Raw genomic sequence first — 25939 nt, forward strand, 5'->3', positions numbered from 1 at the left:
TTAGAGGCGGGCAGTCGGCGACAACTGAAGTCTCTTTGAAAATCTGAAACCAGCATAAACATTGTCATGAATGCACCTAAGCGAGGCTTTTGGGACATGTGAGTTGTCGAAGGAGGACTCCGGCAGAGACATTGGCGGCTCGTAGTGCGCTGGTGAACAAGGTTCAGCATTGACTCTGGCATGGTCGTTGACGCTAATGCTCCATCCCGCAACCACAAAACCGGTTTTTCTTATCCAGCCGATGAGCGATGAGCCGGGGGCGGCGATGAACGCTGTCGAGTGGTTGGTATAGACTTCGATCCACCCCCGAGGCCATTGGGAACTTGGCATGGCAGCAGGAAACCTATTCCACTCCTCAACGACCTTTCCCATCCCTCCATTCCGCCATTCCATCATCGGTCCCTCCACTAGAGTCGATCTGGTAAAGCCACCGGCCCCATCCCAGGTACTCCCTCGTACTGGTGGTGCTGATTCTGTCATGATTGGCAAGCCACCATCTGCAACAGGCAAGGCATGGTAAATCCAAAGCCAGGAACGTCACCGACCTGCATATCCAGAATGCCTGCAACTGGCACAACGGTGAGAGAGGAGATGTCAGGAAATGCGCCGATTGCCATGTGGCGTGTCACCTTCTGCACAGAGCACGGGTTCCCGAAGGTCAGAGTGTATGCGTACGCTTCTTGGACCAGTCCTAGGAGAGCTACCAATGCATGACGGCAAGTCTTTCTTGCATTTCGTTTACACCTTCGCATCTTGACATCTCTTCAACCTCGACGTCGACCAGAAGAGGGACCTTTGAGGAGGCTGCATTGCCATCGCGCTGTCGTTTCGATCATTCGTTACCATCCTAACGCTCGTTGACTCACTCGCTATATTCCCTTGAACGACGCATGGTCGCAGCATGAGATCGTCGTAAGAAAGAAAATCAGATACAAAATCCAAAAGACAAGCTCCAAAGATGCGCCCGTCGCACCAACTGTTGGCTGGCATTGCGCTGGCCACCTCCGCAGCACATGCTCAGACCTCCTCAGACACCGTGATAGTCGTGGTGCCGTCGACCGTATCGACCAGTACTCTCATAAACGAAACGATCGTCGAGATCTGTCCACCAGCACCGACAGTCTTTTTCAATGTCACCGAATATCTACCCATAACTGAAACAGAAACCACAACAGCGACTGCTGTCACCACCGCCACTTATATCACCTCTACAACCATCCCGATAACCATCTTCCAGACCATCATATCCACAACAGTCTTGACCGCGGTAAGTCGAAGCGAGCAGATGAGGATAGACAGATACTGACAGCAATAGACCACGACAGTGACAACTCCCACAACCATAACTGACACTGTTACAACACCTACAACGATATTTGACACAGTCACGACACCTACCACCATTACAACTCCCACCACGATAACCGCCACGACCACAACACCTACCACTCTCTCCGCGACGGAGATCATTTCCGAGTTCCTGACCACCGAACAAGTTACGAGCATAACATTATGTCCATCTCGCACAGTCAACCCGACCTACACGGCGAACGAACCATACCCAACTGACTGGACGTAAGTACTCGCATCCGCCATCCTGAGTCGCATTTTGCTTTGTACTTCTTTCTAACATCCAATCAGATGGGGTTGTCCGCCAGGCTGGCTCTGCAAGCCTCTCCAAGAGGAATGTAACTTCGAAGCCGGCATTCCAGAATCATACTTCTACTGCGCACCGAACGAATGTATCCCCGCCGATGTCGTAGCCGCAACCCTCCCCAACACCTGGAACATCGACATCTATGGCAACAACACGCCGCTGACCGACCCAGCTCTCCAATACGATGCGATCGACAGCTTCTTCAACATGGACCCACAAGGATTCGGTCTGAACTATGAGATCTTCGTAGTCAACGAGGTCTTCACGATGACATCGACAATCTACGAACTACCCACTGCGACCTTCGCCGTTCGACAAGCCGAGACCAGCGTTCCAGGAGCTTGCTACCCCTGGTGTAACAACTGTCTCGTCGAGGCGCAATCCAACGGCAAAAACTCCAAGCTCTGTCTACCAGGTTCCGCATTCGAGACAACTCTCAGCCAGTGCGAGGAGTGTATCAGCGTGCACAAGTCCGACAGCGCGGCCGACTTCGTCCAGATCGCGCCCCAATTCCAGCAGTTCCTCGACTACTGCGCGCAATACGCCACCGTCGTCGTGACCACTGCCGTCACCACAACAGCCGTCAACTCCGCGGGAGCCACATACACCGGCGTAACATACGAACTAGAAACGACCGTGACACCCACAAGTGACGCCACGACATCGACATCCTACGGCTCCGTGACATCCGTCACAACGGAAGCCACCACCAACACTCCTGTCACGGTCATCACTTCGGCCACAACCGCCACATACAACTCGACAACAGCAACAGCAACAGCGACCCTGACACCAACAACAACGTCATACACAACCACCGCAAACGGCACAACCACAACCGCAAGCTACAGCTACACCCTCACCACCATCCCCGCGACCGAATGGCCGCAAATCACCATCATCCTACCACTCGGAAACAACAGCACCACCACAATCTACGGTTCCACTCTACCCACCGGCGCCGCGACTCTTGTTTTGCCTGCAGAGTTCTACGCCAACGGAACGAGCACCACCGCTACCACCGCTGCCACTGCCGTTGCCTCAGACTCCGGTACGATGACGAGCTCAGCCGCTGTATCTACATTCACCGGCGCCGCATCTAGCTCCAAAGTCCCCTTGATAGGAGGCTACTGGCTGACGCTCGTCGCGCTGGTCCTGCCGTTCCTGTTCGCGCTGTCGCTGTAGGATCAGGATCTCGCATGTGTATATAACATAGAAGTGCGATCTGATCCAGCAAATTTTCTTATGTCTTGAAAGAGGAAAAAAAGAGAAACACTTGGAGAGTATCCTGAAACCCCAGAGCCAGCCTCGACTGGTGGGAATTGGAGTATTGGCGGAGACCTACCTAGTACAGTACGTTAATACAATATAGTAATACTGATTATTGATGTCTGCGTTGATTGACCTAAAACGCATGTCTACCCAGCGATTGGTTGGGAGATCTACCTGCTTTTTCTGTCGCACTTGCACTCTGCTCCAGCCCATTCATCTGCATCTGCTCTTCCACAAGCAACCCAGGTAATTTGTTGGTTAAAACTTCAATGCCGTGGGTTGCATAGCCACGAACGCTGTCATGTGTTGAGGTATGGATCGATATGTCACGGGGCTGACAGTCATGAGGCTGCGAGGCTACGGCCCAAGGCTGAGGCCGTTAGATGTCTACATGCCTACCATAGAAATTAGCAGTCTCTCGAAAATGTCAGCCTCACCACAATAGATCCGCCTGTAGATCTGATCGGTGAGTCGTTAAACAGTGGCGAATTCTCAGATGTGTGAGACGTGTGCAAGAACCTCCGCTTGAGGTCGGCGGGTCTTTACCAGGGATTAGCAGAATGAATAATGGATAGTAAAGCAATATGTCTGTGTTGCTAAGGTTGTACTATCAAAAGAGTGACAAGAGTTGGTCATAAATCAAACGCGAAAAACAAAAAACAATCTGTGCAATCTAGGACACTCCCTCGTATACAAGCCCCAGCTAGGACTACTCTTTCGCCGTTCGCAATGCAAAAGTCAAAAAGCAGTCTAGCCACCCCCAACAACATGCCGAAAGGGTATAACCAAGACATCAACCGCTGATTTTCCTTTGCCTTTGCCAAAAAGGCCGAAAGCGTCTCTCCCTTAGCCTCTTTGCGACGCGGCTAAAACAACTTGTGCTCCAGAGTCATGTCTGACTCGGGTTGGAGTCCGATGCAAGCACGGAAGATGTTGGTTAGTGCGCTACGTTGCTTCGCGAGGGCGTTGACAACGGGAGTGCCGGGAGGTGTGAGTGGTGCCTGGACAAAAATTAGCCATGATGTCCAAGTCACTGGCTAGATGATGGGAGGTTTATCTTACCTTCAACATGTAGCTGAGAATACTGAGCACACTGTGGAAGCCCTTGTACTCCTCGGCAGACTCCGTCTTCCAGGAGATACGAGTCATCATCTCTGCGACCAGAACCAGATCAATGATCAGAGGAGATGCGAGCAACGAGTCCTCGCAGACGTTGAAGATGCTGATGGTCTGGTGACCACCCATGAAGATCTCGGCGTAGTACTCGTCCAAGGCACGCTTGTTGTCACCAACAGCTGGCATGTACTTGATGACCACGGTGTGATCCGGATGCTCGTCCTTCTTGTACAAGACAGAGTTGGCGGCAACCATATCATCCACCACGTTCGACTTGGAAATCTCCTTGGATCGGAATTGTTTCTGAGAGCTCAAGTTCTTGCCGTCATTGTTGCCAAGGTGGTTGTAGCTGGCGATGGAGGTCAACTTGATACCAGCGGTGATCAAGAAGTCAACCAAGGCCGACTTCATCTTAGTCTGGCCAGACTTGAAATCATCACCACCAATGAAAGAGCCATACTTCTCGGCGAGTTTGATAGCACCAGGCACAAAAGTGTTTTGAGGCGAACCGTTGATGAACGGAACGTTGTCAAGAATGCAAGCCACGGAAAAGACAGTCGATGGTGACACTTCCTCGTGACCCTGTTCAATAGCCTTCAACAAATTGTCGGCAGTGTCGTTGACTCCCGGAATAATGTCGGCATAACGTTCGGTGTTGGCAGTCCAAAGAACAATGACCTTGTCCAGATTGTTTTCAGTCTTGAAGTTTCTGTCATAGCATTAGCGTTACACAGTGATGGTCATACAAGGTGTCATACTTCATGTCAGTTCTAATCTGCTCAACATGAGCCATGCATGCTTTGCTGCCAGGTAGGACATTATCTGCACGATCTTCCTGGTTGGCTGCGATAAAATCGGGGTAGTAGATACTTGGCAGGGGTTTCATGGAAGCCATTTCCTTGTAGACCTGAGCCTTCAAGGTTGGTTCCAAAACTTGAGCACGATCCATAGATGCAGCGATGTTCATGCTGCTAATGTCCCAACCACCGATGACAAGGTCGTTTGGATGAGCCATGGGCAAAACATCATGGAAAGGGACGTTGATCTCCTCCCCAGTCTCGACTTCCGTGCCGAGCTTGATGGTTGAGCCCATGATGACTGAGCCATAGTAGTTGGCAGCACGAGGACCTTCCCGAGTTTCCCAAGTCAGACCACGACGGTTGGCAAGGATTCCAGCGGTGACCGTGGAACCATTGTTGCCGCCCCAGCCTACCAACATCATACCAACCTTTGGTACTTTGCGGTCGACCTTGAAGTCGTAGGTGGCTTCCTTGGGGGATGCCGTGTACTTGCCATTGGGACCCTTGGTGACGGCGGTGGTGCGATAGACATATTTGCTCTCGATATGGTCGTCGGTGTACTTCACATTGGGAGAGTTGACAGTGAAAAGATCCTTTGGTGTCTGTGCCTCGTAGGTGCTATACCCGTTCATGGAGCCGACGCCCGTTTCTGCGTGAGGAGCCATGGTGAGTGATGTGTATGGCCAAAGAAATGGTCACAGAGAGTTGAATAAAAGGCGTGTCTAATTTATAGGCAGGGCGATTTATTGTGTTTTGGGCGAATTTGCTGATCCTCCAGGAGGGGAAGAGCAGCGGCTTCCGTTGAACGGGTGGTGAGACCTGTAGGAATTTGATATGTCAGAAGCCATGCTTGATAACATTGTTTGGATCTGAGGGAAGATTTGGATCGAGGCCAGCCAGGCAAACAGACATGGACGTCGTCGGGGACGGTCAACTGCATGAGAGACGAAATGGACTGAATCGGTATATGTCATGATGCCAGGCACAACGGGATGAGTACATGATCCAGGGCTCGATGCAGGTACCAATACCAGACTGGCATGGGAACGACAGGGGCATCAATTGGTGGTACTTACGAAGGCAACAGATTGGAAAACGTCTTGGCGGTTCAAGGGATCACTCGGAAGTGATCCAGCTTCTAGACTTGAGGTTGACGGTAAGGTCACGGCCGGGCAGTGACCTGAATGGGTTGTTTTGAATCGAGCTGAGTTGACAATTGTTGTAGAGATATGTTTGTGACGAAGAGTGAGGAAAAGAGTGAGAAGGAGATTCCCGGAAGATGAAGGAGATTATCTGTTTGTTGGAGTACGAGTGGTCGGAGTCGACAATACTCACCGCCTGATACTGTGGGCATTTACGGAGTAACTGTGGGCACTAGGGAATTATCATTACCAGTTAACAATTGCTACGGAGTACTACTGTTGCCCGCCATGCCCGCCCAAAGCCGAAAAGATTAGGTGAGATACAGCACATCGACACCTATACGAGGTACGATACAATAGTAAGCCTTGGCTATCGATAAGAAAATGTTCGGAGGCGGACCCGTGGAGCACCCACATTACTGCACTTATACCACTAGTACTGTCTCTGTACATATTGTTGCTGCCTGCTTGTTCCTTTCTCACACCGTCGTCTCATCACTTGAGGGACTTTCCTAATCGTCTCTGATGATCATTGATCAGAGTTTGATGGTCTCGAATGTTTGCATATCGACCGCATCAGTCTTGCAGCAATTTGATGGATCGAGGCTGCACCTCCTCACCCACTCAGCCCCTCCCTTGCTGTCCCTCGAGACCATCCGACTGCCTCCGGATATGTTCTTGATATCCGGCAGATACTGCACCACCAATCTCGAGCGCTCTGAATCCGCCTTCAGTGCTGGTCTAGCCCAGTAGTCGGTCACGCGACGCATCTTCAGGCCATTCTATGATTCGACACGCATTTCCTGCGTTTCACCACTTCACCGGATATAGATGCCTATTTCCTTATCGTGTTTCTGGGGGTCGAGATAGATACATGCTGGTCGGCTGCCGCTACGAACGTGAAATGTTCCAGATCAACATCGTGTCCACGGAAGCATGTATGTCACGGTTGCCTTACGCCATCGGGTAGTCCTCCCAGTCTTCTTGTTTGCGATGAACAACTGCTGGACCAGCATAAGAATTCGTCTGAGCCTGCCGTGTAACATCAATAAGATCTACCAACGCGTCCGATATCGCTATGCTCAGAATATGGGCAAAGAATCCCACGATTGCAGTGAAACAAAACTGATGGGAACGCGCTTGTCTGCAGCTCCATTGGTAACTAGGCATTATGTAGAATGGTATATCCAGTCATCGACTGAGAGCTCTGTTGATCCAGCAAACAAATGCTCCGCAGGTCCATGGCTTCTTCTTGCGCACTGACGACTAGTGCGACCAAAACAGGACAGCACATCCTCAGGTGCTTCCAATAACGCTCCAAAAATCTGATGTTGTGCAAACCCTTGCAACAGCGGGCGAGATCGTAATGTCCGTGAATGTCCCAAACAACTTCTCGGCTATGCAGCGCCAAACTCCTTTCCGATCTATCAGTCGCTGTCGTAAAATCTAGGTCTAGGTCATGGCCAGAAGTCTCGTCGTCCTTCGTTCCGGAAAGTTCCTGCCCTTTACCAGTCCGTCTTGGCCGCTGCTGATATACTCGCGGACAAGCGGACTTGGTCGACTGGGAGCATTCTCTCGAGCCTTGGGCAGACTGGCCAGTCGGAAGGCATCTCGCTCACAGTACACTTTGCCAGACAGTTCGAAGTAATCGTGGTCCAGTCGGACTCTGCACGTCGTACACTTCAAGCATTCCGGGTGATGCTTCTCCTTGCCCCGGCCAGCGACATTGGCGGTTTCCATATAAAGCCCCTCAATACCTTTGCCGCAACTGGCACACAAGGAGTTGGCCACTTCGTGATAATGTTGCGCACAGTACGGTTTGTCATCGTGGACGTAAAATTCGGCGGTAGGAAACATAGCCTTGCAGGTACGACACACAAAGCATTCCTTGTGATACCGGCCTGTGAGTAGCCCGTCTGCACTCGAAACCGATTTTTGTGATGCCAGAATGACTTGAGAGCAGCCGCGGCATACGCCCTTGTTTGGTCTTGCATGTTTGGGTTTGCGCACCGTAGACATATCTGGTTCCGTAGATGCTCTGGGCAGGACTGGCGCTGCAGGTGGCGAAGGGGTTACATCAAAGTCGAAAGACAGGGGCTGCAACGAGTCGGCGGGAACCTTTGGCTCATCTGCCACATCCAGTATGGGAGAAAGTCGACCATGCTGGAGGTTAGGATCAGTAGGCGAATCAGGGGATAGTGCGGGAATCCGAGGTCGTAGTGGTGCAGGCATATCGGCGACACTTAGGTCAGAGAATTGCTTGGTTGGGGAAAGCTCGGGCTGTGGTGAACTGGAGCTCGAGCTTGTGGTACGTTCAGAGAATCCAACGGAGCCGTAAGAGGAAGCAGAGTCAATGGAGTCTCGCGTGCTGGTTTCGCTAATGAATGAAGGGGGTTCTTCCACGATTCGGGAAATTCTGGGAAAGCGTAGAGGCTCCTCTGGCCGTGTGACCACGGCCGTTTCCGTGGACTCTTTTTCCGGTGTGGGCTCGATGACCACAACGGGGATAGCTGCAGGTGCAGGTATCACTCCTTCGAGAGCTTTCAACGACTCCTCATGTATTGGTGACGGCCCAGGAGATGTTTCGGGAATCGACGAGATCGGTGAGGGTTCTGCTGAGAGGAACTCTTTGTCGCTATCAGGACTAAGAAGGTACGACCGCCCTGTCTCGCTATCGGGACTCAGAAGGTATGACCGCTCAGCACCATCTGCATATACTTCAGGCTCATCACTCAGAGCCTGCCGGGCCACGTCACGGCTTGGGTTTGGAGAATTAGACGGGCGGCGGCCGAACAGCCTTCCAAAAGTCGTCGCAAAGACTCCTGCGGATGGAGGTTGCGGGCTCATAGGGGATTTGGTCCTGCTGATCGTGGGTTCGGAGTGCTGGCTTGCAAGGGGTGGTGGTCTCTTTGCCTTATACGATGGATGTGTCTCACTCCTGGGTTTGTTCTCGATTTCTGGGGCATTAGATATTGATTCATTAGTGGGTTTTGTTGGCGGACTTGTGTTGGTTTCGGTGGTCCCAAAATCGAAAGCACTAAGGCCAGAATCCATGGATGGGGAGCGTAGAGGTAGTGGTTCGGTATATGTTCTGGAAAGCAAAAAAGGCTTTGGCTCGGCAGGTATGTGCACTTCTGGTACCGGAACGGTGGCGAGCTCGTCAATGGGGGTTATGTGAACTTGAGGTACTATGTCGACGCTTTGTTGACGACTGTCGCTCTTAGTACTGAGAGACCCGTTCCTGCTTGAGGGCGTCGATGGACGTGAACGCTTTCCCATCAGACGGCTTTCAGACGTACTCTGCACACTATCGTTTGCAGATCCCTTCCTTGACAAGTTGTCTGCACGAGCTGATTCTGGTGCGCCTCTTGATCTTGATCGATGAGTTAAGCTTCGTTGACTGGCTGCCCTGTCACGCTTCTTCGTCGTTGCAGCTCTTGATGGCAGCGGAAATGGTGGAAAGGCGCAGTCTAGGTTCGTCAACTCAGGTGAAGGGGGCCGTCGAGCTTCAGGCATGGATCCTTTACGAGTCGGTGGCCATGGAGGTCTCGACGAAGACGTTGCGGAAGCAGGTGAGACCAAGGAGCTATGTCCGCTACTGGCAGGTGTGAGCTCTCCTTTCCAGACTGGTGGCCGAACTGTATCATTATCAGTACGATGGGCATAATAGCATGTCAGAGGGTGGACAGACCCGCAGCGTAAGGATCGATCTTCGGTAAAGGAGGTCGCCTTGATTGTTGTTGCTGTCTCAAGCCGCTGAACGATTTCGTCCGAGGAAGACTTTGAGGAACACTCGCGACTGCAGACTGCTTTAGCATCGACAATCAACGCATGATGCCATGAATGTTTACCCTGAGTTGTTGTGGCACATTTGTGGTCACCCATGGCCATCATATCAACACCTTCATCACAGGACGAACACTTGATGACAGGCAATGCGTGTACATCTCGGACAGGTGGTTCCATGCTTCTTTCCACCTCTTTCCTCCGTTCCTGCCTGCGCTGCTCGATTTGGCAGGATCATTCGAAAAGTGTAAGTCCTCACGGGCTGGGAGGGAAAGGTCAAGGTTGGCGATAAGTCGTATCAGCTATCAAGATGGCGAAAGACATGTTTTTCGGCAGAAGGAAATAGTCACAAGCCCAGATCGAAGGGTGAGGTAAGCGAAAGTAAGGTAGTTCCAGGTGCTCTTCAGCTAATCGAACAAACGAGATCAGGCCTCCATGGTTGGCAGCGAAGCAACGATGTCTGATAAACGCCGGGCACAATTTTCCACCGACCGTGCAAGCCTGCAAACTGGAGCATGTTGTTTGGCTGGGGTAGGAGATGAGGCTTCGGGAGAATTCGAGACTAAGCTTCGACCGGGATGTGCTCGTTTGTGATGATGGAGTCCTTTGTCGATCAAAAACTTGTCAAGCTCATTTTAGCTTTGATATCTGACAGGGGAAATGGATCTTGCGAGGCCAGTGAAATTGGACAAAATGATAAGGTACCAGGGTGCCGCCCACGTCGAGAAGCATTCCAGCACGGTCTTCTGGTATGTGGTTCGCAAACAAACGGCACACGCACCTCAATTGAGGCACTCTGATCGAGTTTCTTGCCACGATCCAATTGCTGCCATATATTTGGGGAGTCGATGGAATTGCATGCGGAAAGACGTTGATGAAGCGAGGTTCAAAATCAACAAATGTTCGGCCAATGTCGAGGCCTGTCGCGTTATCCTCCACCGCGTTTACCCTGAACAGGGTTAAGCCACAAAGCCACCCAAAGCCACCCAAAGCCACATTGACATCGGTGTGATTCAGACTTTAGATAGTAGGGTTGATTGAACACCTTACTAGCTGTCTGTTGCCGCCGATTAGACCGGGAATGGTTTGGCCTTGTTGGAGGTTGCAGCATGGGTTCTCCAGTCGGATTTCGAGCTTGGACATGTTTCCCGCAACTCGGGGACAACTTCATCAGAACTGACACTGACACTGACTTGAACGATGACCTAATTATATGATGGGGGAAATGAGATATGGCGTGGTTGACACTTTCACAGCCACAAAAGGCGGTATTTTCGAAGAACAATGATGTCGACAACAACAAAGAAGAAGTAAAGTCATGTGATTGCCCCTAGAGATACTAATATGGGCGCCTAGGAGAATTTGTCGAAAAAGCTTTCTAGGCGGTCAACAAGCGCCCGCTAGCCTCCGACGCCTTACCAAAATCAATACCTTGGGAGGGCCTAAAAAGTGATGGACCATTTTTTTAGGATTGCAACATTTCACCCCCTGATCTCTAGGTATGCAACCTCCATACAATGCTGTTACCATATGCTCCATCGAATCGCCTTTCATACCGCTTGCAAGTCGTTCAACATAGCCAACGGCTCTCTGAATGGTCCGCTTCTAACAATTCGTCTCCCTGATCCAAGTTACCGATCTCGATGCAAAGAGCATCGTCGTTTCATCGGAGATTATGGAACCAATTGGTTGCATTTGCATCTCTCTCGCAGCGGTCAAGAAGATGCAGGTCATTTGCTGGCGCATCTCTCTATCCCTGAGAGGCCGAGATGCCTCACCGCCGATCTTGGCCCCTGTTCCGAGACTTCGAATGGCAAATGGCCAGTTCAAGACAGACCGGCACCTCGATTCATCGAGCTAACTACCTTAGGTCGAGGTGTGAACCTCACTTCAAATCCCTTTCCAGCTCGACGACCTCAGGCATCGACACACCGCCAACCCTGACTTTCTCGAGATCCGGCTCATACCCATCCTCGATATCCGGGTATGGTCCTCTCGGCGTGATCGCCTTCGGATTCACATCAGCGTGGCTCTTGGTGTAATTCTCCTTGATATGCTTGAAGTCCGTCGTCTCCTCGAACCCCTTAACATTCCAGTACAAGTTCTTCAAGTAATTGTTCAATTGCGGATAATCATGCCGGATCGTCCCCAAATTGCACTTGAAATGCTGCACATACACAGTATCGAATCTGATCAACGTCGCATACGACCTGACATCAACCTCTGTGAGCTCTTTGCCTAGCAGGAAAGGCCCACCGCCTTCAGCAACCATCTTCTCCATCTTATTCAGCGCCGCAAACACAGGCAGCACGTTCTTGTCGTATACCTCCTGTGAAGGCGCAAATCCAGCCTTGTACACTCCCGTGTTGAGGTCTCGTTGCATCCACTCACTAACCTCATCGATCCGTTCTCGCAAGTGCTCAGGATACAGCGTCACCTTGGCATACTCCTCCGGTAAAAGCGTGTTGAACTCCGTCTGCAAGTCCCTCATTAACTCTGCGCTCTCGTTGTTCACTATCGTTCCGGTCTCCCGATCAAACAGCACAGGCACACTGTAACGTCCCTTATACTCCGGGTCGACCTTGAAGTACACCTCGTGCAAGAACTTGCTGCCGAACAACCGATCTACCGTCGCCGCAGGGTACTCGTCGTCGGAAGCTGGAAACCGCCAACCCGGCCAGCCATCTTTGTCGCCCTTTGGGTATGGTTTCACGACGGAAATGTCGATGATGTCCGTCAAGCCTTTTAGATACCGGACGATATTCGCTCGGTGGGCAAACGGGCAGAACAATCCGACGTAGAGATGATAGCGACCCTTTTGGGGTGGGAACGGTCCATCTGGTGTGATTTTGCCGTGCCATGAGTCAGCACTGCCGGCAAGATGCTCGCTCACTGTGCTCGGTCGAGGTCGACCTGGTATTGCTTGTGATGTACTCATCTGTGCGACAGCGGTACCAGTCGTTGCAGCTCTGCTTGGAAGAAAATGTCTTGCAATCAACTCAAGACGACTCAAGGACATTCAAGGTCAAACTGGGAGCGACGACAAGCCTTGACAACCTCTGTTCGGAGTACTCGTCAACAACTCGACGTAGTCAACATGACAAAAGACATCCGATGCAAGCGACTATAATTCCGCGATATGACGTCAAAAGACTAAGGTAATCTTCAACTACATTCCCTCTTATGCTCTATCGAAGTACCAGGAGGTCATCAAATTTCACGACGTGTCGAGCATCGAGAATAGTGGTAAAGCCACCGCTAGACCATCTGAGATCAAACATGTCACAGTATCAGACGCATTGCAGTTCTGTTGGAGTAGTACAAGCTGTACAAAGATTCCCAGTGCGCCTTACCAAGGTACTAGTATGATCTAGCGTGAAGTATGTCCTATCCCATTTTTTCAGTCTTGAACTTGTCGTTGTGGTGCGGTCTCTCTGTATCAAGATACCTACAGGTAGGTAGGTACGGAGGTAGACCTTGCAGCAATGGTCACGTTCTTTGCCTGGGGCAATGTGCCCAATTCGTTTGTTGTTGGCAACGGGTCTTTGCTAGAATAGTAAGTAGTGGAAGCCGAACCCCGCGAATACCAGCCTCGGGACCTCTGCTACAAGTAATCACTAAACCTGAGATCCAGTCAAAATTTGCCGCCTGATTATGAGGGCAAGTTCAAGAACAACGAATGGAATGCCATGCAATTGGAAGCCTTCCACACAGGCCCAAAGGGCTACCACTGGGCCATGACAATGAACCGTGCTTGTGAGCTCCCATCCTCACCCTACAACGTCTACGAAGTATCGGTTGTGTCTGACTGAAGGCACCGCGAACAGGGTCGGCCCGATGTCCCAACGAGATGGTTCCATACCTCCAAACCCAGCTCATCACAGTTGCCTCAGATGGCCTTGCACGAGCAGGTCGTGGGCGCGCAACGTTCGTAGCCTTCGCGCCCAACGGCACAAGCTGGTTCATCAGATACGACTCGAATCAATGTATATGGGGTCCCGATCCCTCTGCATTCCCTTCGACCTGGCAGTCTCTCATCCACGAGCTGGAAACGGGCCACCCCCGGAAGGACGAGTGTATTGATTTCGTCGCCTTTGGTCAGCACGACATCCTCCTGGTTCGATTCGAAAACGGAAATTCTCATATGGCGTTACCCCAAGACCCGGCGGTCCGTTCCCAAATATCACAGGCGCTCATCGACGAAGTGAGCAGCCGATTGCAGGCAGGTTATACTCTGGGCAACCGCACTACTCTGTGCGAGTTTGATACTAATCGCTGGTTCATCGAATGGAAGCGTGGCACCATGGCGGAATTCAGGTATAGTATGGGGATTGGGCAGCCGCAAGACTTGGAGACAGTCAAAAGGGTGTTGTCGGGAGTGGGAAGTGACGCTGGTCTGGTGGCGAGTAATGAAACTGCTCAACTTGTAAGTTCTGTCAACCCCTTGGAAATGGCCACTGACGAGTATAGATCGCGGCAAACTCGGCTTTTGCTCAACAGTACGCCCTGAGCAGGATTTTATAGGCTGAGCAGTAGTAAAGCAGTGCGAAAATGACTAGAACCGACCATATCTCAATATCAATTGCTTTTGAATAAGCAGTTCTTTTGTATTAGTACAGATGCTTACTCGCAAGAAGTAGTAATGTCATCAAGGCTTGGGTACGCCTTTGGGCTGATCGTCCACTATTTCTTAGCGTCCTTCTCGACCTTCTCCTTCAGCTTCTGTCCTTCCTCGACCTTCTTTGACAACACATTCTTGATGTCATCTATCGCACTCTTGGCCAGCTTCTCGGCTTCCTGTCCATGCTTCTGGCTTAGTTCTTGTAGTTGTTGCAATTTTGATCCAATTTCTGATCCACCAGGTATCATCGAAAGGTACTGTTCAATGCCACCACCAGCCTTTTGCGACATGGAGTTGACCTGCTCCTTCACAAACTTCTCGACATCATCAGTATTGCCAGACTTGACCGCCTCTTGCACCTTATTCCAAAGTTGACCCAAGTCGCCTTGTAGAAGCTTGTCCTTGTTGTTCTCGATGAACTCCTTCAGTTGGGGTTGCTTGTCAAAGAGAGGCTTGGCTTGTTCGAACCCTTTCTGCCAGGCGGCATCGCCGTACTTCTTGAGCTCCTGGGTCTTGTCCTGCAGGAGCTTTTGTAGTTCGCCAACGGTGCTGAAGCCGATGCCACCCTTCAAGATGTCGCGTACTTGTTGGTATGTCTCATCAACCTTTTGCTTGGCCTCCGGTCCGTACTCGTCACCCATCTGTTTCAACTGGGTGAAGCTGCTACCGAACTTGTCCTTCAATTGAGGGTGGTTGTCCATAATGTCCTGCCCGGCGTCCACAGCAAGACTGGCGATCCGGCTAAAGCATTTTTGAATAATGTCCCAAGCCTGCTCGACAGCATCGACACTGAAACCTTTGTTGGTAACTCCCTTGAGCTCGTTGTAGGTGTCCTTGATAATACTGTCCACCTCATCTCCATGCTTTTGTCGGACCTTTTCGAGGTCCTCGAATGCCTTGTCCACGTATTGAGAGGCTCCAGGGATCATCTTAGTGTAGCTCTTGACAGTGTCTCTGAGCCACTCCACTGCCTGATTGGGCTCTGGAGCGGCGTCGGTGGTCTTTTTGAAAGCAGAGTTGACATAGGATTTGGCTTGGTGAATGCTGTTGACCACAGATTTTGCGCCAGAGAAGTGATACCATGAGTAACCCACCAAGAGGGCTACAACACCACCAGCAACACCACCAGCCAAAGCCCCGCTTCCGCCGCCGGAGGCCGAGGAGGAAGCTGACGAAGCACTCGGTATTTGTGTGTTGGTCGAGTTGGTAGACGCGAATCTGCGAGGTTGGCGAGCTCTTATGGGAATTGGTTGGCGGACTCTGAGAGCTCGCGTCGACCGGACGGCCACTCTGGGTGTGCTTGCCAACATGTTGGACGGGGTTTAGTAGAAAGGTTTAGAGGAGTATGGTATTCAGGTGAGTAGGTATGGGGGAGACGAATGTGAAAAGTTGTAAAGGGTAAATAAAAAGCTGCAAGCTCTGAAGGCGAAGGTACAAAAGGAATCGCTTCCCCGAGTGATCAAGAATGACGCAGTTAATGCTTTCACTCACCTGAAAGCTCCAGCCACAGATGTAGCACGTCTGATTGGCAGGAAGCTTGATGCTGTTGCTAACCACAGTGAACGGACGTCATCGTGTCACAAAACACCGCAAAAAGAAACCGAGAAGCCTAGGCATGTAGGTTTGTCGCACGTCACAATTGAGGTATTGCTGCCATTGCACAAGCGGCCTTCGGAGCCTGGATATGCGGCAGCGAGAATAGGGAGTCGAGAAAGAACAGGAGGAGGGAATCTTGATCTTATCAGCTCCGGATAGTCAGGCACCATTCTTCCCCAGATTTTTATCGGTGAGGTGAGTTTTGGCAGAGCCTCCGATGCAACTTGAAAGATAAACCCGGCACCCATTACGCCCTCGATTCTCCACAATCGTTATTCATCCCCAACGTACTTTTCTTCTCGTGCGCTTTTGCTGTTGCACTTCAACGCAAACATCAATCATATTGAGGAAGCCGTCTACCTGTGTCGCTTGTGTTTGACTTGCTTTGACGAATAATTTTATATTCTACCCTTTCGGGTCTGTCCACGATGCTTTCGAGAAGCGCCGCAAAATGTCTTCGGAGGTCTAATGCAATTTCATTACGATCATGTACATGTTCATTCACGACGAGGACGCCATCTTCACCGTCGCTATTAGCAGCAATACCCGCCGCATCCCGATGTCGGCTATCACCGAGAAGCTCTGCCTTCCATACTTCTTCGCGTTGCTCGGCTCAATCACCAACAGCTGATGCGCTGATGGAAAATTTGACCGACCTGTATTCCACGGCCAAAGACGAATTCGAGATCGCCGCAGAAGAGACCGAGAAAAAGACAGTATATGCGGCCGATGACCGAGAAGCCGCACAGGAGGCGCTACAAATGCTGAAAGAAGCTTTTGAAAGGGCGGTTAAGGAAAGCGATCCCGAAGTCGGAAAAGAGATACAGAGCAGAGTTGGACAGAGAATACGAGAGTTGGAAAACGCCGTAAAGGTTCTGGAAGAAATGGCTATGGAGGACTAAGCCAAAACCTGCTGGGCTAAAGACATGGTTCTGCGAATGTCTGCAACCGAGTAATTCTATCAAGAAGAAAGAGTCTGTGGCAGAAGCCGGTCTGTACTGTCTCCCAAAGACTTACCAATTGACGCGTGGTAGTGTGCCTTTCACAGTCGCAAGTGTCGCAGTCTCGAGGGGCGGGTCCGCATATAGCATTGGAATTTGTACAGCACGTCTCTCAGCTCTGAATTGGGTAGGGCGGCAGATAAACAAGCGCAGCACTCGAGGAAACCGCATGCGTGCATGCTCTCGGTCATATTGGAATCATAGAATTCTCTCACGTACAGACATCTTAAGCTGTCCATACGCCATGCACAGCGGTTTTGGAACTTCGCTGAAAAATGCAACTGATCATCACCCTTCTAAGCATTTCTTCGCCGCTTAGTACTTCTTGCCTTCTCTCAGAACATCACCATACTCCTCCAGAGGAGATCTGATGAGCTTGTTCTCCTTCCACAGGTTGGGTGTCAGGAAACCGTATGAGTTGCTGACCGCAACAAATGTAGCCTTGAGTGTGTTCTCCAACGTCTTTGTGCTACCAGCAGAGGAAGTGTATGCATCCTGGACACCAGCAAGCTGCAACAATCTCTTGACAGCGGGAGAGGCAACGAGACCAGTTCCTCGAGGAGCAGGAATCAATCGAACTGTGACGGAACCGCACTTGCCGGACTCCTTGGTGGGAAGAGAGTGAGGCTCACCGAGGTTGGTACCCCAGTAACCACGTCGGATAGGAAGGACAGAGAGCTTAGCGATGATGATGGCGGCGCGGATGGCAGTTGCGACTTCTTTGGAGGTCTTGATACCGAGACCGACGTGACCCTCGCTGTCACCAATGACCACGATGGCCTTGAATCGAGTTCGTTGACCGGCACGAGTTTGCTTCTGGACGGGTTTGATCTAGACAAAAGCTGTTAGGATACCTGGTCCGGACGCTGTCGTTTTCAATGTGATGCTGCTCACCTTCATGACCTCGTCCTTGAGCTTGGGCAAGAAGAAGTCGACAATCTGGTACTCCTTGATGGGGAGAGAGTGCAGGTAGATTTGTTCCATGCTTTGGATCTTTCCAGCCTTGACGAGACGGCCCAACTTGGTGACTGGTTGCCATTCCTTCTCCTCTGACTTAGCACCTCCACGACGAGGTCCTCGTCGTCCCCGGCCACGGTCACCTCGACCTCTATCTCCACGACCCCGTTCACCGAATCCACCACGTCCACGAGGAGCTGCGTCCGCCATGTTGTCTGATTGTTTGCGCTGAGAGGTTGGTTTGGGATTATTGGCGCAACGCAGTTGACGGATGTGAATCTCAAGTACAACTAATCGATTGATCAGTGCCGGCCCGAGTGTGCGCTGCAAATTTCTGCCAAGGAAAATTGTTTGGCGTGATGGCGCTAATTGAACGAGCGGCCAAGTCAAGAAACTTAACCGAGGCAAAATGGGCCCAGGCGTGATTGGTTGAGAATGGGAGAGAGATCCTGTGAGATCTAGCCGGGCAAATGACGCACTTGTGTTTTTGGTATCTGTGCTAGGATCTCCCTGCTTTCTGTGGCATTTGCTATCTAAGAGTCTGAGTTGTGCTCGCCCTGGTTCAGCAATAGCATACTATTTTGGTATGTTGTTGCCTTGATTTCGAACATTAGATCAACGCAGCATAAGGGAGGAAAGACAAAACATCATGTTAAAATGGTACGGCACAGTCACGATCTGTTGCCAATCAATGCTCATGTTCTTCAGGTATCAGGCCAGGTTGGCGAAGCGGCCGCTGCTGACTCAAGCTCTCACAACGGCGGTATGTACATCATGCAAGGTCAAGGTCCGAATCGCTGGCTAACTCAAAAAGGTTTTGTTTGGCGCTGGTGATACCCTGGCTCAACAAGCGGTCGAGAAGAAAGGCTTCAGAAACCACGACATCACTCGAACAGGACGAATGGTTCTTTATGGCGGATGTGAGTGACCATTGCTCTGTCACTTTCGTGCCAAGTTGACCTCTCCAGGCGTCTTTGGACCAGCAGCCACGAAGTGGTATGGCTTCCTTCAGAAGCGTATAAATCTTTCGTCGCACAATGCGACTATTGCCGCGCGAGTAGCGGCTGATCAGACCGTGTTTGCGACGTGCAACCTTGCATTCTTTCTGTCGAGCATGGCGGTAATGGAAGGAAGCGATCCGAAGGAGAAACTCGAGAAGAGTTATTGGTCAGGGCTCAAGGCAAATTGGGCTATCTGGCCAGCTGTGCAGGCCGTCAACTTCAAGTTAGTGCCTCTGGAACATCGGGTCCTGGTTGTGAACGTTGTCAGTCTTGGGTGGAATTGTTTCTTGAGTTATTTGAACAGCTCGTAGTGAGCCAGCGGCATTCGGGATCATTGTGTTTGCGTGTACAGGAACGCGTCTTCAGTTGAGATGGACATACCACCCGCATCAGTCAAGTTATCGAGAAATTGGACATTTGAGAATAGGCAAGAAACAGAACGACAGTCTGGCCAACGCAGTTGAATCAGGAAGTGTGATGTAGAAGAGAAGGCATGTAGAACCAGGATATGAGTGCCGACTCAACCCGCAGGATGAGGGAACAGCCAGGTAAAGCAAGCTAAGCCGCATCTGGATTCATACCAGACGTCGGGATTTTCTACAAACGGTTCAAAAGTTCGACGAACACCATCGAGCCTGTCCCCGTTTCTTTTCGCACTCAGTTCCCGTCGGTGAAGTGCAGTTTCCTTATCGGCCATTCCGCTACCACAAACAGCGCCTTCCAGTCTCGGTGCAACTTCACACTCAACCGCCGCCACCTATTCCCTCCCTCAATCACCTCAACTCCTCCAATTCTTTACTTTCTGAAGTGTTCTTTCTCCATATACCGTTTCGCCTTGCAGCTATAAACCGTACCTATCGCGCATCAACTCAAAATGGCGGAAGTCGAGATGCCACAGCCCGTCCCGGGTCCTGTCTCCAACGAGAACACTGCGCCATCAGCAACCGACGGAATCAAGACTGTCTTCCACGATGTGAATAATTTCAATGTCAAACACCCTCTTCTGAACGCATGGAGTCTCTGGGTTAGTATACATCCTTGGAAGTGATTGGCATTACTGATCCATGCTAGTTCACCAAGCCACCTTCCTCCAAGGGTGATAACTGGAACGACTTGCTCAAAGAAGTTATTACCTTCGATACCGTTGAGGAGTTTTGGGGTGTCTACGTATGGTGGTATCCATGCTCAATATTAAACCATATCCTAACCTTGTCTAGAACAACATCACCGCCTGCTCCGACCTCAGTCTCAAGTCAGACTATCATCTCTTCAAGAAAGGAGTAAGACCAGAGTGGGAAGACCCACAGAACAAACACGGCGGCAAATGGTCATACCAGTTCAAGGACAAGAAGCTGATCAACATCGACGAGCTTTGGCTCCATACTCAGCTGGCTGCAATTGGCGAGACTCTCGAAGATGAGGGAGACAACGAGATCATGGGCGTTGTGGTGAATGTTCGAAAGGGATTTTACAGAATTGGATTGTGGACACGGACGACTGGCAAGTCTGGTGGCAAGGACACACTGATGAAAATTGGTCAAAGATTCAAGGAAGTCCTGCAACTTGGCCCCAGCGATGTGCTTGAATTCAGTGGTCATACGGATGCCGCTCATGCTGGCAGCACCAGAGCCAAAGCTAAGTACACTGTCTAAGTGAACACTGGATTATTCGTCGAGGGGCCGGGTGGTCATTCGACTTAGCATGATGTTATTGCATTCAGCGGATTCGTGGCTGGTCTGGGCTGAACACGGAGTACCACGGCGTTCACCAGGAGGATATCAAAAGGGGGGGTGTATGAAAAGAATACCCTGCATTTATTACGATCAGCATGATTGCTAGATCGAATATCGAAGTCGACCAGAATATGATTGCACGGTTCCAACCGTCTTCGAAGAGTCTTCAGGCATTTGGCATCTGATGGAGTCACGGAATCCGTGGCGTCAATTGTTCACAGAATTAGCAACTGTGCTGGAGCCTTTTTCTTTCGTCGACCAACCTTTACTATGTACGTACACACGTAGGTAGACTTGGTGAGGTGATTGTTGGGTCTACCTAATAGGCGCCACAGTCGGAGATGATTCGTCCTAAGATAAAGGTAGGATGTATATTTGGAAGCGGGACATATCTCTAGCCCGGACGCTTGTGTCGACCGCAGCATGAGGCATCGTCTCACTATTGGTCAATTGATAATTTGTCACATCCTCTCTGCTATGATAATGGTCCGGCAAGGACTTAGATGGACGCCATGGTCTGACTTATTATGGGAATTGTGGTAATGGGAGCACGCCGACTCGAAATGCTTCCGGTCGGCATGCCGTTGCATTGTATGGCAGGATTGGCGAGCCAATCAAAAAATTCAGCAGAATTATTTGCCAAACGAGTCTAAGCTCTAATACGTCATAAACTCTGTTCTTAGCGGTCTGAGAACTGAGACAAGCCGTTGCACGCCCCTTTCCACTATCTACAAGTATATCTCTTTCCCGCTTCCATGCTGGGTCCTGCAGTGGCACCATCATTCTACCAGGGTCGAGTACAACATGGCAAGTCAATTCAACTCATCGGCATATTATCGTCTCTACACTGACGAATACGGCATTGGGACACGCCTGAACGATGGCATTGGTCCAGACGCGCCCAATGCTTTGGAGTTGGGTGAAGGAAGCTATTCTTCAGAGAACTGGCAGGTTTTCTACCAGGATGAGGTGTACTTCATTCGCAACTATGACTATGGTGCAGAATACCAGCTTGCCCTGAACTCCAGTGATACGACACAACCTCAGCTCCTTCCTGCAACGGGCGATCTCACTCAGCAATGGAATATCACGTCGTGGTCAGATGGTACTTGGAAGCTGGTGAATATCGGTGTCGAACAAGATCAGTATCTGAGCGTCACCAACACCACAACGGACAAGATCATCCCAGCAATGAATACGGATGATGAGGGTTCGCGTTGGACCTTTCAAATCAATCATTCCGCTGGGAATGCGAGCGCCGAAATGCTGGAACCGTTATCTTCGGTCGCTGTAGGTCACGTTCCTCTGTGTGGTCGAGATGTGATACTGACACTGATGCAGACTGTGCAGACAGCCACCAGCAGCACCACAGCAGCATCGTCGACTGCTACGAAGCAGGCAACACCGAGCTCGACGAGCACTTCGACAAACAAGTCAAATTCGCTCTCATCGGGAGCTCTCGCTGGTACCATCGTCGGCGCCGTGGCAGTGATCGCATTTCTTGTCATCGCCGCGCTGCTGATGGTAAGAAAACGATCAAGAGCTAGGAGGAGAAGGACAACAGAGATACCAGACCCAATGCTTGAGACGTCCAAGTATGACGCATACAGCGCCCCTATATCAGAGTTGGCAGCTACGACTTCACCTACTTATATTGAAAAGGACGGAAGAGCAACAGGTACTATAGGTGCTGTCGAGTTGCCCCCTTGAATGGTCGGGGACGTGCTGGAAAGATGTATTATCTATCGCTGAGTAAGGGCCGCCTGCCGAAGAGATCTGTTGCTATCATTGTGTGAGCGTTTACAGCGAGTGTTCTTGAACGTCGGTTTTCATCGTCTTCAAGCATTTGTCGTAGCTTGACCGGGATACGAGCCGAGATCTTATGGCTGCACACAGGTCGAGCCTCATGGCGATAGCTTGTCGGGTCCAGATGGACTCATATGGCTGCAGCAACTTTTGTCCAGCATTGCAGAATTGAGCTCTCCAATGTCTTTCATATGCAGGAGGCCTTAGATCGCAATGGCATTGTAGATATATCAGGTTGACTCCTAAGTCGCCGCTCTCCATGTCGTTGGAAATCCTTGTTGTCTGGTTTGACAGTGCCAGATGTTCTAGCAGCGGGCTGCTCGGTAAGTCTCGCCTATTCACTGCATGCCACTTGCTGCGAGACGAAAACATGACCTGCGACTACAAACCACTCATCCAACGCTAGTGAGATAGTGCCAGAATTGAACGATTTTGACTGGTAGATATCTGACCGGTGACCAAATAGGCTAAGTGAGCCTTGCAGCTGAACTGCTGCTCTTTCCCATGTGCAGTTTCCATCATTGCACACCTCATTGGATTGCACAGCCGAATTGCGGCTCAACACACCCAGCTGTCGCTTGACAAGTCCACTTCTCGAGTGACTCTCTTGTCCTCCAGAGTCCCAGGTCACCCTCTCAATGCACACGGACTATCCCTCCCTTATCACTTCAATGGCTTTGTGCTGGCACTGCGTTACCCCTCCTCCATAGCATTTGGTCGACTGGCATGAGCAGATCAAATGCACCCAGACGCATGCACAGCGCCGTCTCATCATCCTCGATTTCCAGTCTCTAGGAGAAACCTTTCTCGCAGCCCTTTCATATACCCCTCCTTGAGCCGTTTGTTGCCTGATTTTCCCACCCTTCTTTCTTTTATCTTGCGAACAGGCAACTCAAAGCCCAGTTCTGTACACTTGCGGTGAAGACTCTCTAAGTTTCTGCCTTGAATCGAAACCAGGCCACCACACCGCCCCAAGTACCATTGCCTTGGTCCACAAATAGGGCTGAGGTAGGCGAAAACCTCAGCCTCAACCAGAATGGGTCGCCACCGGCGGCAGAGTGGACACCGCCAGGGCCAAAAGCCTCTTGCAAAGGTCGCTCCCAAACAAGTCGGTCAGCCAATGTGCCATTCTCTCTGTGCCTATCACACTACGCAGAGCCTCAACCCGAACCGTCCATGGCCCGACAACATTGTCACCGAAGGTTGGAGCTTCGAGGCAACGGTCCCATTAAGCCCCGAAAGTAGTCGTTCCGCGCTATCAGGAGACAGCTTTGCACAGTCTGTCAACACAAGCTATACAAGTCGATTGGCGGGTGCGAGGCATCTGTCACCGAGACCATCGACTCCAACAAGCTCAAATGTTTCGGCGTATCATTTCGCCCAACTTGCAGAGCACCCGAGCAGCGCGCACCGGCACTATGGGGGCTTTCCCACGACCGACTTCTCTGCCCCTGCTGATGTTCAGATGAGTGGCGGTTTGTCTACTATGGGTATACAAGTGCTGGCAATAACTGACTATGCTTTAGTGGAATTAATTGGCATTGACAGCCGTGCCTTGACCGACGATACTCAACAATTTCTCATCACATCTCCTGTATACGTTTCTCATAGTGCCCCTTCATCTAGCAGTCAGCAACGATACCCCCGAACACATGGGCCATGGGCTCCCCAATTCTTGCGTCAAGAGGACCCATTCCTCATGGAAGACCCTATGGAGGGTCTTCAAGAAGCTGTCCCTGGACAAGATGCGCGGGAAAGAGCAGGCGGCGGAAGAACAGGACCGTTGTCACCTACTGGGAGAACGCAGGCCAGCGAAGTCCGCAGACTGGGGGCTTGTCTCCGCTGTACTATCATGAGGGAGAAGGTATGTGGCAAACTACCACGATTGATAGTAAGCTGACTCATTAGTGTGATGCTTCTCCCTCCTGCCACAATTGTACCACAAAAGAGCGGAGGAAGCTGCCCAGGATGTGTATCCGGGCTCGTGCAGACTGGCCAATGATCAAATCAATACTATTTCCCAGTAAGCCAGCATGGAAACAAGACTTAAGACCTCCTAACAATAATAGTCGAATTGACCGAGCGCCTACGGACCGAATCCCTCTTCCGTTATCTGGCAAATGCTTCATTCACTTTCTCCAACCAGCCGCAGTTCAAGATCTCATTGGACATCAACGTCGGCAAGCGACAATTGGCACTGATGGTTAGAGAGTTCTTACCACTAGACATTCCAGAAGTCCAACATACATACCGTTCGCTCGTGGGTGCGGACGGCGTTGTGACATATGGCCGAAATCGGGTCTGGAGTCCGCCGATCAATATCTTCATCGAGCCCGGCGAACTAAACAGCCGGGTCAAAAGCCTGAGAGGGCAGATCATGAAATTGTTCGTGCAAGTCCTAGCTTGTCCCGAAGATTGGGTCCGCTGGGCCACGATATACTTCCCCAAAGAGGAAGAGGACTTCCAAGCTGACATCCTGATATTGTTGGGCAAGTACTACCGCGCCGACATTCCTGAGCATGGAATCCTCCAGAAGGCCCTGAGTCTGCTGTGGTTCGAGCACCTGTTGCTGACGCGTGCGAGGGTCCCTGCGGAGGCCGTTCACGCGCTGGAAAGCAGATTAGAATCTCGTCGACCTATCGAATTACCTCAAGATGCGCGCGTCGTGCCGGACACTATCAACCGGTTCATCAAGGGCGTTGTGCTGCCCATGGCGGAAGAGGTCGGGCAGAAGATCACAGAGACGCTGCACGAGATGATGTTTAAAATTGCCGTTGGCCAGAAGTCGACACCCGCAAGTATGGATCTGTGTCTGTGTCTCGCGTTCGTGCTGTTGATATACCTGGCGAAAACGCAGCATGCGCTTGTGTTGTTGGCGGATGCGCCCTCGCGGGAGACCGGGAGGGACTATGCGGCTGAGGATGCTAGAGCAAGCATCGAGCAGATGGACGAGGTCGTGGCTGAGTATCTCGTCCAATTCCACAAGTATACGTTGAGTCGGCGGTCGAGCAGGTCGCCGGTTAGTTCTCCTGCGGAGGACTCGGTTTTTGAGGAGCATGCTCGTGAGTTCGATCTCAATGGGAAGCTTCGTGATCTAGCTGGGCAATACGGTAAGTCATGCCTCTTGTCGCCTGCTTTGGGGAACAGGTATGCTGATGATGTCTTAGTCCATGAACGGCCTGCAAGTTTTGCATTGGGCGAGCTGGACTTGGGCACGTTCCGGCATATGAATGTCCGTCGACTTTGCTGGAAGTTGTTCCAGAACGTCGAATGAACCAGAGGTCAATCTTATGGAGATGATTTGTATTATCCTCGGGCAAACTATGCTCATGAGTAATGAATGATGAATAGCATTACGAACCTTCTAGCACGTGAGAGCTGCAGGCTGGAACCTTGCGTGCATGTCGAAGCGCCTACATAGAGCAAAGCAGCATGACAATGAGAACAATGT

The 25939-nt window shown here is 51.0% G+C and overlaps 13 protein-coding genes across 13 annotated transcripts; 7 read left to right on the plus strand and 6 right to left on the minus strand.

The window, feature by feature from the left end:
• Positions 1-396: 396 nt before the first annotated feature.
• On the minus strand, positions 397-855 carry EDD37DRAFT_123244 (uncharacterized protein). Its single transcript, XM_062809348.1, has one exon. The coding sequence runs from the start codon at positions 750-752 to the stop codon at positions 477-479; it is 276 nt and encodes a 91-aa protein (XP_062667457.1). The 5' UTR covers positions 753-855; the 3' UTR covers positions 397-476.
• EDD37DRAFT_123245 (uncharacterized protein) lies at positions 856-3051 on the plus strand. Its single transcript, XM_062809349.1, has 3 exons — positions 856-1267; positions 1316-1575; positions 1642-3051. Exons 1-3 carry the CDS (start codon positions 959-961, stop codon positions 2840-2842), a joined length of 1770 nt encoding a protein of 589 aa, XP_062667458.1. The 5' UTR covers positions 856-958; the 3' UTR covers positions 2843-3051.
• Positions 3052-3418: 367 nt separating this feature from the next.
• EDD37DRAFT_696967 (myo-inositol-1-phosphate synthase) lies at positions 3419-5510 on the minus strand (the record flags this gene model as incomplete). The annotated part of the gene is made up of 3 exons (XM_062820147.1): positions 3419-3930; positions 3992-4754; positions 4792-5510. 3 exons carry the CDS (start codon positions 5508-5510, stop codon positions 3796-3798), a joined length of 1617 nt encoding a protein of 538 aa, XP_062667459.1. The 3' UTR covers positions 3419-3795.
• A 1929-nt stretch (positions 5511-7439) lies between these two features.
• EDD37DRAFT_652933 (uncharacterized protein) lies at positions 7440-9953 on the minus strand (the record flags this gene model as incomplete). Its single annotated transcript, XM_062818503.1, has 3 exons — positions 7440-9625; positions 9679-9786; positions 9839-9953. The coding sequence occupies 3 exons, from the start codon at positions 9951-9953 to the stop codon at positions 7440-7442; spliced, it is 2409 nt and encodes an 802-aa protein (XP_062667460.1).
• Positions 9954-11658: 1705 nt separating this feature from the next.
• EDD37DRAFT_568417 (glutathione S-transferase) lies at positions 11659-12711 on the minus strand (the record flags this gene model as incomplete). The annotated part of the gene is made up of 1 exon (XM_062814188.1): positions 11659-12711. One exon carries the CDS (start codon positions 12709-12711, stop codon positions 11659-11661), a length of 1053 nt encoding a protein of 350 aa, XP_062667461.1.
• A 314-nt stretch (positions 12712-13025) lies between these two features.
• EDD37DRAFT_124182 (uncharacterized protein) lies at positions 13026-14370 on the plus strand. Its single transcript, XM_062809354.1, has 3 exons — positions 13026-13329; positions 13408-13529; positions 13601-14370. The coding sequence occupies exons 1-3, from the start codon at positions 13259-13261 to the stop codon at positions 14281-14283; spliced, it is 876 nt and encodes a 291-aa protein (XP_062667462.1). The 5' UTR covers positions 13026-13258; the 3' UTR covers positions 14284-14370.
• Positions 14314-15837, minus strand: EDD37DRAFT_123862 (uncharacterized protein). The gene is made up of 2 exons (XM_062809352.1): positions 14401-15837; positions 14314-14328 (listed from the first exon to the last, which is right to left on the minus strand). Exon 1 carries the CDS (start codon positions 15702-15704, stop codon positions 14457-14459), a length of 1248 nt encoding a protein of 415 aa, XP_062667463.1. The 5' UTR covers positions 15705-15837; the 3' UTR covers positions 14314-14328; positions 14401-14456.
• A 224-nt stretch (positions 15838-16061) lies between these two features.
• On the plus strand, positions 16062-17157 carry EDD37DRAFT_123461 (uncharacterized protein). Its single transcript, XM_062809350.1, has 2 exons — positions 16062-16964; positions 17025-17157. Exon 1 carries the CDS (start codon positions 16419-16421, stop codon positions 16890-16892), a length of 474 nt encoding a protein of 157 aa, XP_062667464.1. The 5' UTR covers positions 16062-16418; the 3' UTR covers positions 16893-16964; positions 17025-17157.
• On the minus strand, positions 17100-18430 carry EDD37DRAFT_123510 (40S ribosomal protein S2). Its single transcript, XM_062809351.1, has 2 exons — positions 17886-18430; positions 17100-17822 (listed from the first exon to the last, which is right to left on the minus strand). The coding sequence occupies exons 1-2, from the start codon at positions 18156-18158 to the stop codon at positions 17307-17309; spliced, it is 789 nt and encodes a 262-aa protein (XP_062667465.1). The 5' UTR covers positions 18159-18430; the 3' UTR covers positions 17100-17306.
• On the plus strand, positions 18302-19570 carry EDD37DRAFT_638503 (SYM1 protein). The gene is made up of 4 exons (XM_062817104.1): positions 18302-18608; positions 18657-18711; positions 18763-18868; positions 18917-19570. The coding sequence occupies exons 1-4, from the start codon at positions 18598-18600 to the stop codon at positions 19258-19260; spliced, it is 516 nt and encodes a 171-aa protein (XP_062667466.1). The 5' UTR covers positions 18302-18597; the 3' UTR covers positions 19261-19570.
• Positions 19557-20623, plus strand: EDD37DRAFT_124145 (translation initiation factor eIF-4E). Its single transcript, XM_062809353.1, has 3 exons — positions 19557-19973; positions 20021-20116; positions 20167-20623. The coding sequence occupies exons 1-3, from the start codon at positions 19824-19826 to the stop codon at positions 20599-20601; spliced, it is 681 nt and encodes a 226-aa protein (XP_062667467.1). The 5' UTR covers positions 19557-19823; the 3' UTR covers positions 20602-20623.
• Positions 20624-21486: 863 nt separating this feature from the next.
• Positions 21487-22392, plus strand: EDD37DRAFT_652941 (uncharacterized protein; the record flags this gene model as incomplete). The annotated part of the gene is made up of 2 exons (XM_062818504.1): positions 21487-21972; positions 22024-22392. 2 exons carry the CDS (start codon positions 21487-21489, stop codon positions 22390-22392), a joined length of 855 nt encoding a protein of 284 aa, XP_062667468.1.
• A 1132-nt stretch (positions 22393-23524) lies between these two features.
• EDD37DRAFT_652942 (uncharacterized protein) lies at positions 23525-25762 on the plus strand (the record flags this gene model as incomplete). The annotated part of the gene is made up of 5 exons (XM_062818505.1): positions 23525-23963; positions 24015-24352; positions 24397-24511; positions 24558-25598; positions 25656-25762. 5 exons carry the CDS (start codon positions 23525-23527, stop codon positions 25760-25762), a joined length of 2040 nt encoding a protein of 679 aa, XP_062667469.1.
• Positions 25763-25939: the final 177 nt, after the last annotated feature.

Source organism: Exophiala viscosa (genome assembly GCF_022695815.1).
Source record: "Exophiala viscosa unplaced genomic scaffold EDD37scaffold_10, whole genome shotgun sequence".
Taxonomy (NCBI): Eukaryota; Fungi; Ascomycota; class Eurotiomycetes; order Chaetothyriales; family Herpotrichiellaceae; genus Exophiala; species Exophiala viscosa.

Excerpts from the sequence above, each read along its gene's own strand:
- EDD37DRAFT_123244 (XM_062809348.1), bottom strand. The coding sequence starts at position 752 with ATGCGAAGGTGTAAACGAAATGCAAGAAAGACTTGCCGTCATGCATTG.
- EDD37DRAFT_123245 (XM_062809349.1), top strand. The coding sequence starts at position 959 with ATGCGCCCGTCGCACCAACTGTTGGCTGGCATTGCGCTGGCCACCTCC. Across the intron at positions 1,268-1,315 it reads CCACAACAGTCTTGACCGCG|ACCACGACAGTGACAACTCC; the intron begins GTAAGTCGAAGC and ends TGACAGCAATAG. Across the intron at positions 1,576-1,641 it reads CCATACCCAACTGACTGGAC|ATGGGGTTGTCCGCCAGGCT; the intron begins GTAAGTACTCGC and ends ACATCCAATCAG.
- EDD37DRAFT_124182 (XM_062809354.1), top strand. The coding sequence starts at position 13,259 with ATGGTCACGTTCTTTGCCTGGGGCAATGTGCCCAATTCGTTTGTTGTT. Across the intron at positions 13,330-13,407 it reads AACGGGTCTTTGCTAGAATA|TCAAAATTTGCCGCCTGATT; the intron begins GTAAGTAGTGGA and ends CCTGAGATCCAG. Across the intron at positions 13,530-13,600 it reads CATGACAATGAACCGTGCTT|GGTCGGCCCGATGTCCCAAC; the intron begins GTGAGCTCCCAT and ends CACCGCGAACAG.
- EDD37DRAFT_123862 (XM_062809352.1), bottom strand. The coding sequence starts at position 15,704 with ATGTTGGCAAGCACACCCAGAGTGGCCGTCCGGTCGACGCGAGCTCTC.
- EDD37DRAFT_123461 (XM_062809350.1), top strand. The coding sequence starts at position 16,419 with ATGCTTTCGAGAAGCGCCGCAAAATGTCTTCGGAGGTCTAATGCAATT.
- EDD37DRAFT_123510 (XM_062809351.1), bottom strand. The coding sequence starts at position 18,158 with ATGGCGGACGCAGCTCCTCGTGGACGTGGTGGATTCGGTGAACGGGGT. Across the intron at positions 17,823-17,885 it reads TCAAGGACGAGGTCATGAAG|ATCAAACCCGTCCAGAAGCA; the intron begins GTGAGCAGCATC and ends GCTTTTGTCTAG.
- EDD37DRAFT_638503 (XM_062817104.1), top strand. Across the intron at positions 18,712-18,762 it reads CTCAAGCTCTCACAACGGCG|GTTTTGTTTGGCGCTGGTGA; the intron begins GTATGTACATCA and ends TAACTCAAAAAG. Across the intron at positions 18,869-18,916 it reads AATGGTTCTTTATGGCGGAT|GCGTCTTTGGACCAGCAGCC; the intron begins GTGAGTGACCAT and ends TGACCTCTCCAG.
- EDD37DRAFT_124145 (XM_062809353.1), top strand. The coding sequence starts at position 19,824 with ATGGCGGAAGTCGAGATGCCACAGCCCGTCCCGGGTCCTGTCTCCAAC. Across the intron at positions 19,974-20,020 it reads TGAACGCATGGAGTCTCTGG|TTCACCAAGCCACCTTCCTC; the intron begins GTTAGTATACAT and ends GATCCATGCTAG. Across the intron at positions 20,117-20,166 it reads AGGAGTTTTGGGGTGTCTAC|AACAACATCACCGCCTGCTC; the intron begins GTATGGTGGTAT and ends AACCTTGTCTAG.